Consider the following 16,774-nt stretch of genomic DNA (forward strand, 5'->3'; position numbering starts at 1 on the left):
GATTGTGTTTTTGTCTTCTTGTGGAAGCATGTGATAATTATAAGATGTGTCAGTTTTTTTTTTTTTTTAAACATAAGACATGAAATCGAAAGTAGCATAGCACTTACTCAAAATATTACTAATATATAATGATGTTTTCAATCAAACAAAAAGAATAACATGAAAATAAGAATATTTAGTTAACATATGAACAATCTTGTTTATTTGTCTAAGAACAAGATGAACCGAGAAATTTGAGTTTACGAATAATATTTCTCGATATTATCCAATAATGCTTCCAAACTCAGTCAAATCCACATTTGTTGCTTTCACAGTTTGGAAGACTAGTCGTGTGTCCACCTCGAAGAGCTCGAAGATGACAATTGTGAAATCTGTGTTGCACATCCATGACAAGGCTTCAAACATGATTATAACTTCTCTTTCTTTGACACATAGTAAATGTTCTGATCACAATGAAGTTTCTCTCATCTTCGTACACCACACCGTGGTCTTTATGTCTTCAAAGAAAGTTGCATCGATGTTGCATTTTACGGCACCCGTAGGAAGTTGTGTCCAGATGCACAGTGAGTTCTAGCAAGCAGAGGTTTGTGGTCTCATTTTTTCCATAAAGAGACTATTCATTCATGCAAGAAACTCTTTGATGTAATTACTACTTTGGATGTCCATTCGATTGATGTAACAGTTTTACTAGTGATTGTATTAGAATAAAATATGGTTGGTTATGCATTTGATTATAATAAGTACAAAAAATATAATTATACCATTTTTAGCCAGTTGTAAAAAAAAAAAAAAAAACTAGACAAGTCGATTTATGATTTTAAAATATAAATGAATTTTATACATATTTCTTTTTATCAGGAAGGATTTTAGTCGAAGGTCCAAAAATATTTGGTCCCATTTGCATCATATTGGTTCCGCCCCAATGTACGGGAACATAAATCAAAGTCTTATAAATAAGTTGGATCGGATTTGTTCGATATAAATCAAAGTCTGATGGATAAAATCTCGCGAATAGAAGCTGCATGCATCATCATTTTTGGAATATATATCATGTTAGATTAATTCGTAATTATGAGAATATGATCATATAATATTATTCAGTGTTCTAAAAAGCCCGCTTGTGGCACGCTTAAGCTTGAAGCTCGACAAAAACGCTCTGTTTCGGAAAAAAACGAAAAAAAATGGTCAAACAATAACTATAGTTTGACCGAATTAAGCGTAATTAAGGTGTTTAATTAAGCGTACTTAAGCACAATTAATCGCATCTTATTATTTTTAAATTTTTTTATTTTGAAGGTATGTTTTTTTATTTCAAAATAATAAATTAGATTTATAATTTAGATGTTTTTTTTAAATTTTAATTATGATTAAACGTGTATGACAATGATTTGACAAATATTTAAGATTTTTTAATGTGGTCTAGTTGCAAAAACAAATAAAGATTGTAATTTTGAGATTTTTATGTTTTTATAAATATGAGAATTAATGCATCAAACTTAAATTTATCATATTTATGTATTATTTTATCTATTTATTGGTTTGAGATAATTACAATTATACTAAAGATAAAAACGTTTTTTCACACTTAAATCCGTGCTAATCTCGCTTAAGCTTGAAAAACTTGGAGCTCGACATCTACGTTTCGAGATGCTTCACGCTTTTTATCTCCTTGATATTATTAAAAGCTACATTTTTTCATACATAAGCTCACCCAATTAAATGAGTCCACCTAGATTAGTTATAATAGCAATTGTAACTTTTAATAATATTATATCTTAAATCATTGTAGTAATCCAAATATTATGTTTTAAAAGTTGATGTGACATGTATTTAATTATATATATATATAGAAAGAGAGAGAGAGAGAGATCAGAGCTTAGAAGACCCACAAGTAATAATTACTAGTTAAGTATGATGAAATTAATTACATTAAATTTTTTTATGCAAGTGGTGATTACAGATTTATTATATTTAATTGAATAGTTTAAATTTTTGGAAAGGAGTAATTCAACTAATGGTATTAACTTTCAAAGAAAAAAACTACTGGCATTAAAAAAAGGGCAAATGAATGATTTCCGGGTTTGATCGTGTCAATGATGATCAGAAAAGTCTAAATAGAAGAGCACAAAAAATGGTAGCTGGTGAGACAGTATGACATATATATACATACACACACACACACACACACACACGTAGGGGTGAACAAAAACAAAACCAAATTGAAATAAATTAGAAAACTAAACCAAATGATTGATATGGATTGGTTTTTAGTCGATCATGATTTGGATTGATTATAAAATTCTGCAAATCGAAAAATTGGTTTGGTTCAAAAGTTTTTTAAAAAATTCCGAACCAAACTGATTTTATAAATATAATATTTTTATGTATATATATTTCATAAAATATCATTAGTATTATGAAAATTGATGATAGATATATATTGCTTTATAAATAAATTTTAGGGTTTTCGATTGTTTAACATAAGTTGAATGAAAATATAAATATATCTTATTTTTAAAGCGTGATAACGGTAAAGTTTTTTTTTAAAAAAATTAAACTGATTCATTTTGAGAATTTATATATTTTGATACGATATTTGTAATATAAGAAGTAAATCTATATACTTACAAAAGAATTAATGATTGGCAAAATTTTTACATTGTGATTTTATTACGTCGTCCAAAAACTATGTTTTGTTTGTGTTAATTACATGAATATGTATATCTACATAGTGTGGATGATGAACAAAATTTTTGCATTGTGATTTTATTGCATTATCCAATAACTACGTATTGTTTGTATTAATTGCATGAATATTAATGGAAAAAATATGTAAAATTTAGGATGAAATTTGGGATAATAAATTTGTCGAAGTCAATGTATTGTTCATTCATTTAATTGGTACATTTATTTTTTTGAACTCATTAAAAATATGAGAATCATATTAGTGTTTTTATTTTTTTTAATAGAAAATTGCAATATAAGAAGCTCTGAAAATAATTTCACGTAAAAATTGAATAGATATTTGATAATAAAAATACATTAAAGAAATAACATTTTTTGATACATAATTCTTAGAAAAAGAAATTTTGAAAATAAATTTACGTAAAAATTAAATAGATATTTAATAATAAAAATACATTAGAAAAATCACAGTTTCTTGATACATAATTTTTAGAAAAATTATTAAAAGAATATATTTTTGAATAAAATATATATTTTTCATTAAAAATATTAAAAAAAACACTTATAATATATATATTTATCTATTATACTTATAAAAGTGTACAAATAATGACAAAAATTTTCATTATAAATTTTCTATTATCCTCTTTAATTGTGTATGTTTAGATTAATTACATGAAAATTTTCTAAATAATTTTTGAAAATTCGAGTAACAATGATGCATTAAAAATAAATATATGTTTGATAATAAAAAATACATTTTTTTTTACCTATATCTATGTTTATATAAAAGTGTGAATCATGAGCCTTGTCTTTTCAATTGTCAAAAGACAAAAATGAACTCTTTATCGATATAAATCCAAAAACTCAATAAGAAAATTAATAATTCTAATTGTTGTATTAACAAAAATAAAATATCAAAATTTTATATTTGTTTCACCCAATATATAATTAATTAGTAGTCTAAAAATTCCAACTAATATATAATTAACCATCTAACAAATACTAATGAATTATTACTAAAATATACATTAATTGTAGCAATTTATATAACTTCAAAAATAAAATATAACTGTCATATTAATTTTCTCAAATAATTCATATTTTATGATTTTAATGCAATTTTGTAATTATATTTTTTGTGTACTTTTTAATTAAATAATAAATTATAGTATAAGAAGATATATGAAAAAAAAAATTATATATATAATAATAGAATACTTCGTAAATATATAATAATATAATATAATCCAGCTTCTATTCATAGCAGCTTTTGTGGAAAGGGAACCGAACCATTGGCAAATCCAATCCGGTGAATAAATTTTCACTATCCTATATGCAGTAAAACTTCAAAACCCTGTACATTTCTTGTCTGAATACTAATTTTAGCCAACTGCTGACATCATTCTTCAACTGTATATGGATTGCAGGGAGTTATATCTTCAGGGCTACTAATAACCCTACATCCCTGGTGTATTCAGAAAGGAGGTCCAGTTTTTGTTGCGACTTCAAACAGTTTTAGTCGCTGGCATGTCATTTCTAATCCTTGGCGACCAATTATACTCTCAAGGCATGTTAACTTGTTAAGACATTGAAGGAAAAGATAGCATGTATATAATCACCAAAAAAACTTGAAATAAATTAAAGTTCCAGCAAACTGATTTTTTTCCCAAAAGTTGATGAATTTTCCAATCTGCAGGGTCATTGGAGCTGTCCTCATCATGATTGGCCTCTATCTAGTCTTATGGGGCTTATGGGGTAAAGCAGCAGCAGTGACAAAGATTCAAATCCAACATACGAAACATTGACAAAACATCTGTTACAGAGCAACAAAAAAAGCCAAGAGTCTCACGGTGAAGCTGATATTCCATAACAATCTTAAGCCGGTCAACACATGGTGATTTGCTCAAAAACTACGAGTCTATTTCATGGAACATAAATCCAACTGTTCTCAGAAAACTTTAGCATCAAATATCTTTACTGGAATGTTTGAATTTTCTGCGCTTTAGAAACATTACATGTTTCCTGGCCTATAAAAGCATAAAAAAGGCCATACCGATGAAAAAAAGCTGCACTATTACAAACTTCAAATGAAATGAATGCTGCAGTTTTGTGAAGTTGCATGATAGTATCCAAGCCTGGCTTAGAATTTTCAGTTCTAACACTTTTCAGAGTTTCGGTCGAGAACAAGCACAACGAATTTATCTGTTCATCCAGTTGATTTACACAAAGAAAGATTGTTCAGGATGTGCGGTCATCACAAGGATTAAAAAAATATTTTAAGATAAGTGATCGCAGTTTACCTGTATAACTTCATAGAGACTATATGTGTTGGTTATGCCATAACAATTCTGAATAGACAAAATATCGAGATAACAATCTCACTGGGAAAGGAAAAGGACAGTTCTAATTCAAAACAACCCAAAATTCACTAAACCGAATGAAAAGCACACATAAATGTAACAATAGTGTCATAAAAAGCAGTTTTCGCATCGACCAAAACATTTTGAAGCACCAATCAACTCTACCTCACAGTAACTATGTCATCAATCTTCAAGATCATACGAACACACTCTGCGGCCAAAGTAATAGCACTTGTGCTCACCAAGAGAGGCTGCACCACATTCTCCTCCAAAATGTTAGTGATCTGTCCCTTCCTCACATTGATACCTGCATTTCTCTCTCCCTGTGCGTGCCTATTCCTCAGCTCAGTCACAATCGCAATTGGGTTTAAACCGGCATTCTCAGCCAAAGTGTACGGAATAACCTCAAGAGCTTCAGCGAAAGCTTTCACACAGTACCCTACCATCCCATGTAGCACCTTCGCCCATGCACCCAATTGCCTTGATAGCTCAACCTCTGGAGCTCCACCCCCTGCAATCAAAAACTTTTTGTTCACCAAACACCTCACCACACACAGAGCATCATGCAGACTCCTCTCAGCCTCATCAATAACCAGTTGATTTGATCCACGAACCAGAACACTTGTAGTCCTCCCCATTTCCTTAATCCCTGTGATCTTCACTAGCTTCCCACCATCTCCCAATGATACCTCCTCCACCAAATCAGCAAACCCCAACTTCTCTGCACGAAAATGCTCGATGTTGGAAATAGGCAAGCAATTCAATGTCTTGGTAATAAACTCTATCTCATCCCTCTCCACGTCCTTAATCACCAAAATCTTTGCCTTTGCCAAATAATGCAATGACAAGTCTGTAACAGCATCCCTCAAAATACTCTTCTGAATCAACAATACGTTACATCCGGTGGCTTTAATTTTCTTTATCATGCTTAAAATATAGTTTCTCTCCTCCTTCAAAATCCGATCCATTTGTGTGTAGTCAGAAACCACAATGCTCTGCTCAATATCAGTTTTGGGGGGAGAAATCTGAAACTGTATCACCCCAATCTTTGCATTCTCCACCCTCGTCAATCCACCGGCAGCGTGACTAACTTTCTTATCAAAAACCAACCCTTTCACCAACTCCGTGTCATCAATGGTACCCCCGAGTTTCTTCACAATCTTTATATCTCTCAGGTCTACCAGATCCGGCTTCTCAGAATCCACCACATAAAGCACGGCATCAACAGCTAAAGGGGCTAAAAGCGTGGAATACTGAGAAACCACCTTTGAATTTAATGATGTGGAGGCCGATTTTATCAAGGAATCACGGTCAGTTAATTCAACAGGCACAGCCATTGCAGACAAAATCTCGACAGCCTTGATCGAAGCCTTATTAAGGGCGTCGGATATGATAGTGGGGTGAATGCCGGAGGTGAGAAGGGAAAGTGCGGCTTTGAGTAGAGCACCAGCGATAACAACGACGGTAGTGGTTCCATCACCAGCGACAACATCCTGAGACTTGGACAGCTCGACGAGAAACTTTGCGGCGGGTTGGAGGACTTCCATCTTGTTGAGGATGGTGGCGCCATCATTTGTGATGATGACTTCGCCGGAGGAAGTGGAAATCATCTTATCCATGCCCTTGGGACCGAGGCTGGTGCGAACGGCGTTAGCAACGGACTGAGCCGCCGCTATGTTCGCCATACGGATGTCATCTTTCCGCTTGTTGTCCACGAAAGTCTCCGTCTTCGGCTTCGATACCGCGAGTGCCTCCATTTTTTGTTAGATCCGAAGTGCGAACAGTGAAGTTGTAAAACCCTAGAGAGGGAGAAACTTATTTATCCAGAACGTATTCTATCATTGGTTGAATAAGTAACCTCAGTTAATTTTTTTAAAAAAAAACCATCTCTTCAAGGGTACTTGAGGAAATCATTTTTTTTTTTAAAATGATTGAGTTATTTAACCAATTTTCCTCCATAAAATAACAATATACGCAAATAAATTTTACATATTAAATATCAAGGAACCCGGCTACTATAATTTTAATTTTTTAAAAAATAATTTCCATCTCAATAATTAATATGTGTTTAATTTTGTTTCTTTTTTTTTTTTTGCAGTTCATGATTAATACAAAAAAAATTCGTAATTCTTGGGTCCACATGTGTTGTACAGATAAATTCGATACAAAATATTAAAAATATAAAACAAATATATGATATTTTGTAATTAAATGTTTTAGATCTTGCAGTAATATATGATTTTTTTTAGTATTCAAGCTTGTGTAACATCTTTTGATATTAATAACACGTTTTTCGGATAAAAATTTGGTATAAAATCTTGAAAAACTGTTAGGAATATATGATATTTGAGTACTAAATGTTTCAAATCTGACAAAAATATATGATTTTTGAGTACACAAACACGTATAACAAATTTTGGAATTAATGACACGTCTATATTTGGATGAAAATTTGGTACAAAACACTAGAAATCTGGTATTGATAAATGATATTTGAGTATTATGTTATGATCAAACACTTACCACTAAGCCAAAAGTTATAAATATTATCCAACTTGCAACTTTATTTCCTTATATTTGTAGCAGCGTATAATACACATATTTGGGTACTAACGGGTAGGTTGTTAGGCTCATGAGTTTGGGGAGGCATGTGTATTTGCTAGTGTTGTTTTACATCCCTTATATATAAGTCTGACTTTTTCCATACTATCACTCATGTACTCGACAGAGACAATATTACCTGTTAAGATCTGGCGTCAGTCTTTTATGGCTCACCTAACTAATTAGATCAAACGACGCAATGTCAACAGTTTGACGTACGAGAACTTCATAAGATGTCGCATATCTCCGTACTACTTTCACTTATGCACACATATCCCAATATTAAATATTTCATATCTGACGTTAATATATGAAGTCATTGTGTTATTCTGGATTTGTCTGAAACTTCATCCATCTTATAAAACTAATTACACGACTTTACTATGTTATAATATATTTTTTTCTATTATTCATTCGATTTATTTTTTTAAAAAAAACTACTTCATTCTTTATTTTTTTTACGGAACAGACGCATCACGTGTGTCACAATCCACTAGTAGAAATAAGGAGTAGTGGTTTCGGGGGCAGGGCTGTTATTTTATTATGGTATTTTTTAATAATTATTTGATATTGTGCTAAACTTTCTTATTTATGTATTATTCATCAATTTATTTATAAAATCCTCATTATGAGATAATAGTGTTTACACAATTTATTGAAACGCGGATATGTTAAGTGCAAAATACTAAATCGAGTGGAAAAAACTACACATAATCTAACTTCTATGAATTTAAACGACATCTAATACAAAAATTGATTGTTGATTTTAATCTCCTAATAAAAATACGACTGTAAAAACAAATAAACAACAATAGGACATAATAAAATAAATTTTCAACATGCTGTTGTATTTAGAAACCAACAAGAATTCACAAAAAAAAAAAAATACACAAATGAAAATGCTGAAATATGGAATGAGAAGATCTAAAATGCTAGAAAATTAACTTAAATGACTAAAAATATTGAAATTTTTTTGCAAAGTATTTTGCAAGTTTGTGATGTTCCGTTGTTTGAGATCGATGATCTCTTGTTTCTACGGATGCTTTTCTCTTTTGTTCAGTGAAAGTTTGTCTGTTTCTATATTAATTAAAATAATCTAGAATAATTATTGAGTTTTTCTCGTGCAATTTTTTTTACGGTGAAAACTCTTGTAATTTATTGAGAACGAAAATGTCTTTTATTATAAGATCAATCAACCAAAAAGGAAAATAACCACACTCCCAAACAAAAGGGGAATGAGACGAAGAAGCAAAAGATGCAATGATGTGAGCAACACAATTCGCAGAACGCCGAGCATGACTAAGAGTGGGACTTCCATGAAGAGCCAGAAGTCGTCTGATATCTATTGCTAGAGCCCCGACTTAACTGAGGTTCTCTTCTTCCCCCAAGATTGCTTACACGGCGAGAAGAGAGTCCGATGAGATATGATGAAGCCGGAGATTATGTGTTCTGGACATGTTGAGCCCTTTTAATATAGCGAGAAGCTCAGCATACAAGACAGATAAAGGCTTCTCGATTTTGTTTCCAAAAACTAGTACGGGTTGTCCCTTATGATTACGGATTACACCGCCAATTGAATATCTATGCGTGTGCTCATTATAACATGCGTCAACATCCATCCGGAGAGAGTGCATAGGCGGGGCCATCCAGGCTGTCAGAGCACACAATGGGTTACGGGCAGAAGAAATCCTCAAAGCTCGACGAGATTCCTGGAAGTTGTGAAGAAGACTATCACACCACTCTATATTGATAGCAGAATGACAATCTCCGTGGATGGGAGTGATACGAAGTCTCTCACTCCAAATCGCCCAAGTACGCATCACAAATGCCTCAAATTCATGAATACTCAGCTTTTCTTTCATCCAAAGAGAAATATCTATCACATCCAGATGACATGATAACTTTCCAATCGGCCAATAATACGTTCTTTTCCAACAGCGCTTAATAACCGAGCAAATGAAAAGAGCATGGACAGTAGAATCACAAAGTTGGCGACATAATGGACATTCTCCAAGAAGCCAATCGCCGCTTTATAACCGTCACGGACTGAATATTTACCCTTCGGATCGTATGCACAAAACCGAAAATCCTCCTTTTGATATTGGGAGAGAGGGATAGCCAAAATGTTCTTAACAAGATGGGGGAGGGAAGAGATTGTGGATTAGAGGTTCATTCCAAGACTCCCCATCGAGGAGGGTACTAACTGTAGCAAAGTGTTCCGACTCAGGAGGAGGGGGTACACAATCTCGTGTCCCTGGAGTCCAGCGCTCTCCAAAAGTAGGAATTTTCGAGCCATCTCCCACTTTCCAACACAACCCCTTTTCCAGAAGTGATCTACTCCATAATATCGATCTCCAAATGTAAGAAGGATTACTTCCAAGGGAGGCATTCATAATATCTTGATGACGAAAATACCTTGCTTTCAGGACTCGTGCAACCAAAGAACCTGGCTTAGTAATAATGCGCCAAACCTGCTTAGCCATCAACGCTCTATTGAATGTCTCAAGATGTCGAAAGCCCAATCCGCCCTGACATTTCGGCTTGCAAAGATCACTCCATTTTTTCCAGTGCAGGCGCCTCCACCCTTCTTCCTTACCCCACCAGAAGTTAGCACATTCTCGTTCAATCTCCTCGCAAATAGATTTCGGGATTCGAAAACATGATATAGCATAAATACACATCATGTCTCTGCACTACTGGAATAATCATAGCAGATTTTATTTGATCACATACCTGCTCATTAGTGTTAGGACTGAATGACAATGAGGATTTCTTGTGCAATTTATTTGTGGAAATTATGCTAATTTGAATTTTTGGGTACAAACAACTGGTAATATGGACGAGTTGTCAAGTGCAGTGGTGCAAGATTGCACATGTTCGGCAAATCATGTTGCTTAAATTCTTGCCTCTCATGGACGATCCAAATGACATTTTTGGAGTTCAAAGATTTTTGTCCAATTTTGTCACGTCCCTTTACATGATTGATTGATAATTAATGATATATCATATCTTATATATTATATGTAAATTAACAAAAGTTATTTGTCATATACATTAAAATAGCAAAATATAAAAAGAGTAATATTCCAAGCATAAAGCTGGAAACTAATTAATCGACAAATACGTAGTACTATTGATTAAAGAGATGGAGACAACTTTCATCATTTAGGCAGAGCATGTCTCCCATAAGATACGCAAGAAGACAAACGAAACCCCACTCATGACCCAGTCAAGCCTACCTAATTATGTCTGGATTTGGACAAATTTTATTTCAAATGTTTCATTAATATTATTTTTTTTTTATTCGTGTGTGTAAAATTAGCTCTAAAAAATATTCAAACGTGAAATTAATTATTGTAAAATGTAATTTTCGTAGAATTATACTTTTTTTTCTGTTCATAATAACAAATGAATATTGGTCAACGAGACTTTAGTTTTAGTATATTATCTTACAATCGTATCCGATTATCTTTAATTATTTTCACATATTAGATCAACGAAAAAATCATGAATTTCAGGTATAAGAATAAATATAGATGTATTTGATGAGAGTGAGATGCTACATAGTACATAAGTTTTTTTATCCGTCTCAATTTTATTAATTAGTCCGTGATGACACACTATATAACCTCAGTTGGTTAAAATTATTAGTCAATTTTGATGATTATTTTCATAAAGATCAAAAAAAATATTTTGACTAAATAAATATTCCATTTAGAAAAAGTCGAAATTTTCAAAATTGTGATGGAGGAACTAGATGCACATGTGTGTAATAATATGATATTGTTCATTTCTGACATAAAAATTTTCATAGATTTGTATTTGGACTTCACTCAAAAAGTTTCATTATTAATATAGATATAATTGTATTTTATTAGCTTATATTTGGTTGAATAAAAAAAATTATAAAATATAATTCATTCCATCAATTAAATTAATTTATACGGTTAACCGAATATTATTAGGCTAATCGACGTTGACTTTTGTGTGGTTGTATTCTACCCGACGAGTATTTATTCAATAATTGTCTATTAATTTACCCTTTAAAGAACCACCCATTTCTTATTTCGATTCCAAAGTTCTACGTTTTGTTTTGTGCTTGGTTGTTTTGATTTTGTTTTTATTAATCCAGTAATATAATATTACATCACATTGTAATCGACACGAGAATCTTGAAATTATGAAATAAATAATGAGTTAAATAAATTATAATAAGAATATTATTTTTTTTACGGGAAAAATATTATAAATGAACCAAACTAAAATGATAATTTTATGAAGGAAATTACAAAAAATAAAATAATAATAATATTTAAAGCTTTTTTTAAATTTTGAACTACAAAAATACATGTATTAGCTCATTCACTCCCCCCATGTTTCCTCACTTCGTATGACAACAAGAAGCAAGAAAGCATATTCAGTTTCTGAACTCGCCATGTCTATGTTGGCTATAGAAGACTCGGCCATTTCTGAGCACACCAAGTTCAGAAAGCCCAGAAACGCGAACCCACGAACAGATCCGACTCTGCTCACTGTGAACCCAACCATTTCATCCATTCTTATCCCCGACAGGAAGAAAAATCTCACTTCTTCCTCATTCAGAGGACTGGGCTGCACCGCCTCCTCACAGGTCTCGGTTCCCGAAGCCATCAGAACTTCGGCCAATTGGGAAGCCAAGAAAGTGAAAAAGAAAAGGCTTAAGACCACGAAAAATGGCGTCAGCAAGTTTTTCTGTAATAACCATCCTGCTGTTGCGTTTAATGGCAACAATAATTCCAACTCACTATCTCAATCTTCGTTCTCATTAACATTGTCATCAAGTTGTACTGGCGTTCCTGATGTTTGGTGCGGTCCTGGAATTGGGCTGAGTACTGATGTTGCTTCTGTTGATTGTGCTGTTTCGAGAAGGCCTCCATATGTGCCAGCCAGAGGACCTGGATTTGGGCTGAGTACTGATGTTGCTTCTGTTGATTTTACTGTTTCGAGAAGGCCTCCTTCTGTGCCAGCTAGAGGCAAAGTTGATGGTCATGGGGTTGACAGGATTGTTCTTGGTCAGAGGGAGGTACTCATCTTTTTCCTTCTGTATTTATTTTTTATGGTTTTTCTGGCTTTGACTTTCTGCTGTGCACTTACAAAAGTGAACAATACTGAAATACGTTTTTGGCTTTTCTGGCGTTAAGCATCTGTTTTGTGGTTCTCCATCTCGACTTATTACTGATTGCTGATGTATGTTTAGCTGGAGATTGAATTTTTATTACTAGTCTATGTCTGTTCTTCAAGAATCAGTGGGGCAGTACTGGATTTGGGATTCTCTAGTTGATGAATGGGTACCAAGAAAAGGAATACCTTTGCCAATTTCAAGCCTTTGATTAATTGAGGAACCTATACAATACGCTAATTAGTGAGCTTTGAGGTCGATAGTACTACGAGCCAACATAAGCTATAGGAGAAATAGCCCAACAAATTTGTATCTTTGTCTGAGCTCCAGTTTGGACGGAAGTATTTTTCTTGCATGTCCTTCCAAAAAAGTGTTTGAAATGGCATTCCGGGGAGATCTGAGGTGCTTCAAGGGAGAATATAACGCCAGTGACTGCTCTCATAATCGGAGTTGGGTAAGGATAGCAAAATGAGAGATATGACCTACTAATCGGGGTGCCAGAAATGCTTATTGCTGTGATTTGGTTAACACGGTGCGTTCTTCATAAAATTCTGCTGGAGTAGCGTTGTTGCTGGGTTTATTGTTTCCTTAAGCAGAAGAAGGGCATGGTTTCCCTTTTGACTTACTCTTACCCGTGACCAAGACTGGACATGTTCCTTTTGCTTAACTTATATTCATTAGCCTTGTTCACGATCACTTAATCATTTCCCATGTCTAACCATTTCACCTGCATGCATGCCTTTATTTTGGATATCTTTTCATGCTTTCGTTTTTTAGATTTCAAGTGTGCTTGGTTACTTCCTTTAAAGCTATGTCCTTACTTAACCCCCACACTGTTACTTTTGGGGTGGATGCTACGTGCACGGGTCTTGATTCACTTTTGTAATTTATCAGCGCTCACCATGTTCCATGAGGAGAGTGGTTGCCTCTGATGATATTCCTCTTGCTGAATCTCACACAGCAGTAGGAATGCCACGCTTTCGCTCCGATGTTACTGGAATTATACATCATCATCATGTCAGACATGGTTTCAGTGAAGGACTTGCCGAGGTTTGTCTTACATTCGCCTTTTCTAGCAGAAACCAACCTGTTTTGCGTCTCAGAGGATATTTATACATAAATTATATTCATTTGCTGAAATTCAAAGTACACAATTTTCTGCAATGAATCGATCATACTGTTAAAGATCTTATCAAGTAATAAACTGAAGAGTGTTCTAATTTGTGATTGCTAAGATGAGTTTTCAGTGCATTTGATCATCCTAATTCTTAGTCTATATCAAGGGTCATACCACCTGTCCAGAGCTTGAAAGTTCTTTTACACCATGACAAACTTTCGAGTGTTTAATTTTTACATTTGACTAGTTATGTTGTAGGATAGAGTGACAAGTCTTTGGTAGAATTCTTGTGTATATTTGCTCAATAGATTTCTCGGCTACAAATCTTGGTAAAAAAATACAACTAATTAACTTACTGTCTTTCTGTAGATCCATTGGGTTCAATGTTGCTTATTAGATGAATGTTTGATCTATGCCTCGAACTTGTGGCCGAAGTTTTTGAAAACTAAGAGAATGAATCTAAATTCAACCAATAACTGCGACTTGAACTTGCAGTCCTTAATGTGAAACCACCTGGCAGGAAGCAATAAGATTATGGAAGTATAGATATCTTAACAAAAACCTATGTCCTGGAGAAAAAATTATGCAAGTGGATTAACAACTTTCTTTTCTGTGGTGGTGCAAGGCCTTAACAAACTCATGTTTGTTGAGGATCTTACATTCTTATTACTGAATTGATGCAAAGATGCTCAGTATTTTTTTAATAGGTAAATAAATTCACTAATAACATAAAATTTGTAGAAATACGTTAGGCATACCCTGGTATTACGTATGAGTCAACTACATGTGTTCAACTCAATCAATAGTTGAAAAATATGTAGTTGGACTTTCCTAACAACATTTTTAACGTATGCAAAGATACTTGTAACAAATACAGAGATGATTTTTTTTATCTTTAAGTAAAAAGATAAAATACAAGCATTTCTTATATTTCTATGGTCCGGATTTTGATTTCTCAGAATTTTTCAGTGCATAAAGTTCTCCTGGAGTTGCTTGTATTCAATAATTTTATTTTATTTTTATTCAATGTGCCATTATGGAATGCCAACAAGGTATGTGCCTAGACTCGGGATATTATGAGGCGTAGCCCTCACAATTAGACAACAGCAAAGGCAGTCCTTTCAAAGAAGAACGCTCTGTGGCTCTGAAGCGTTTCCTTTGAGACCTATACTCCATGTGCCTATTAAGAATGCCTTACATGTAGGAATTATGAATATAGAGTGAATGCAATCGATTTTAGTCAGCCTTTACATGATAATTGGCGTACCTTGCCACACACTGCTCCTAATTAAATTCTATGATACATGTCCTGCTTAGTGCGCCTTGCGTCTCTAAATAGCTTGTGTAACTTAAGCTTTTCAAGAAACCTTTCCTCTTCGTGTTGCCTGAAAAATTATTTGGTGCAAGGTAATCCATTGATTGCTATAGTTGCACTATTGTCACGCAGATAGTGATGCTTCAAACTGGTCTCATTGTTGGAGGACGACCTTATGGACGCGACCGGTTCAGGGATTTGAGGCTTGACGTCGATAACATGTCCTATGAGGTTTTTTCATGATTCCAAATTTGACTTTGCTTTATATTCTTGACTCGCTTGTCTTTAAATCCTAATATATCCCTATGTATGATTTTACGACAGGAATTACTGGAACTTGGAGACAGTATCGGATACGTGAATACTGGATTGCGAGAGGATGAGATGACAAAATGTCTGAGAAGTAGTAAACTTGCATTATCTGATCATTTGTCATTGCGTTTTGCCTTAGACATGGAAAGGAAATGCAGTATATGCCAGGTTGGACAATATTGCATATTTTATCTATGTTTGTTAAATTTTAAACGGCAAAAATACAATGAAAAGATAATGTAACACAGTGTAGGATTTTCATGTCTTAGCCATGAAGACTAGATCAAGACACAACATCCCTAAAACGTTGTTACTTAAGAATACATGAATAACCCCATTTTTATGCAGTTGAATCTTGATTTAAATTTATTGAAAAATGTTTTAATCCAGGAGGAATATGAAACGGATGATGAGACGGGGAATTTGAACTGTGGACACTCCTTCCATATTGATTGCATAAAGCAGTGGCTTGTGCAGAAAAATGCTTGCCCCATCTGTAAAACTGCAGCTGTTTCTCAGATATGAGCTATGTTTCTCGCTTTTCTCATAAATTCTTGTGGCCCTTTGTTTTTTCTGTATAGTTTACTGTATATTGAATGAAAGAACTTTTTTCTTTCTGTGTGAGATTATAGGTGCTATGAGCCTATGATGTATTGATGTTTCTGGATTTGGTTGCCATTTTTTGTTTGTTTGTTGGAAGTATGACTCAAGTTAATTTGAAGCCGGTTTTCATTGTAATCAAATGGATTGGATTCTTTGAAGAAATCATCAATATTATTTGCACCTAAATACAAATTCATGTTCTTTTGATTGTTCTGATTAAGGGTTTCAATCTGTTGGAGAAACTTTAATTTGTAATCCATAAATGTGATATTTGACCATCTTGAGACTATGCTTTATAACTTTGCTTATTATAAATATCATGAAATTTGAGTATAATATATCTGAGATAGTAAAATAACATCGATTTTTAACAAAAATTGACCTTAGTTATTCCCCAAAATTTTCCATGATATATGTTTTTTTTTAATCAAATGTAACTCTATCTGGCAATCATCGGGGATGATTTTGAAATTTGGGTTCAGTCAAAGTTTTGTTTTGGAAACTAACCCTCCATAGTGTATTGAGGGTTAATATTTTTTTAAAATGTTGGCTAGACCTAAAAATTAAACTGTCACTTGTAATTGAAGGCATTTTGATTCCTGATCCTGTCTTTAGGGAGG

At 33.3% G+C, this 16,774-nt stretch overlaps 2 protein-coding genes across 2 annotated transcripts; one reads left to right on the top strand and one right to left on the bottom strand.

The window, feature by feature from the left end:
* Positions 1 to 5,074: 5,074 nt before the first annotated feature.
* On the bottom strand, positions 5,075 to 6,874 carry LOC140978373 (T-complex protein 1 subunit delta-like). Its single transcript, XM_073443339.1, has one exon. The coding sequence runs from the start codon at positions 6,803 to 6,805 to the stop codon at positions 5,210 to 5,212; it is 1,596 nt and encodes a 531-aa protein (XP_073299440.1). The 5' UTR covers positions 6,806 to 6,874; the 3' UTR covers positions 5,075 to 5,209.
* Positions 6,875 to 12,027: 5,153 nt separating this feature from the next.
* On the top strand, positions 12,028 to 16,229 carry LOC140978374 (uncharacterized). The gene is made up of 5 exons (XM_073443340.1): positions 12,028 to 12,711; positions 13,702 to 13,857; positions 15,372 to 15,470; positions 15,564 to 15,719; positions 15,942 to 16,229. The coding sequence occupies exons 1-5, from the start codon at positions 12,040 to 12,042 to the stop codon at positions 16,074 to 16,076; spliced, it is 1,218 nt and encodes a 405-aa protein (XP_073299441.1). The 5' UTR covers positions 12,028 to 12,039; the 3' UTR covers positions 16,077 to 16,229.
* The last annotated feature ends 545 nt before the right edge of the window (positions 16,230 to 16,774 follow it).

Source organism: Primulina huaijiensis, chromosome 6 (assembly GCF_012295235.1).
Source record: "Primulina huaijiensis isolate GDHJ02 chromosome 6, ASM1229523v2, whole genome shotgun sequence".
In the NCBI taxonomy this organism is placed as follows: domain Eukaryota; kingdom Viridiplantae; phylum Streptophyta; class Magnoliopsida; order Lamiales; family Gesneriaceae; genus Primulina; species Primulina huaijiensis.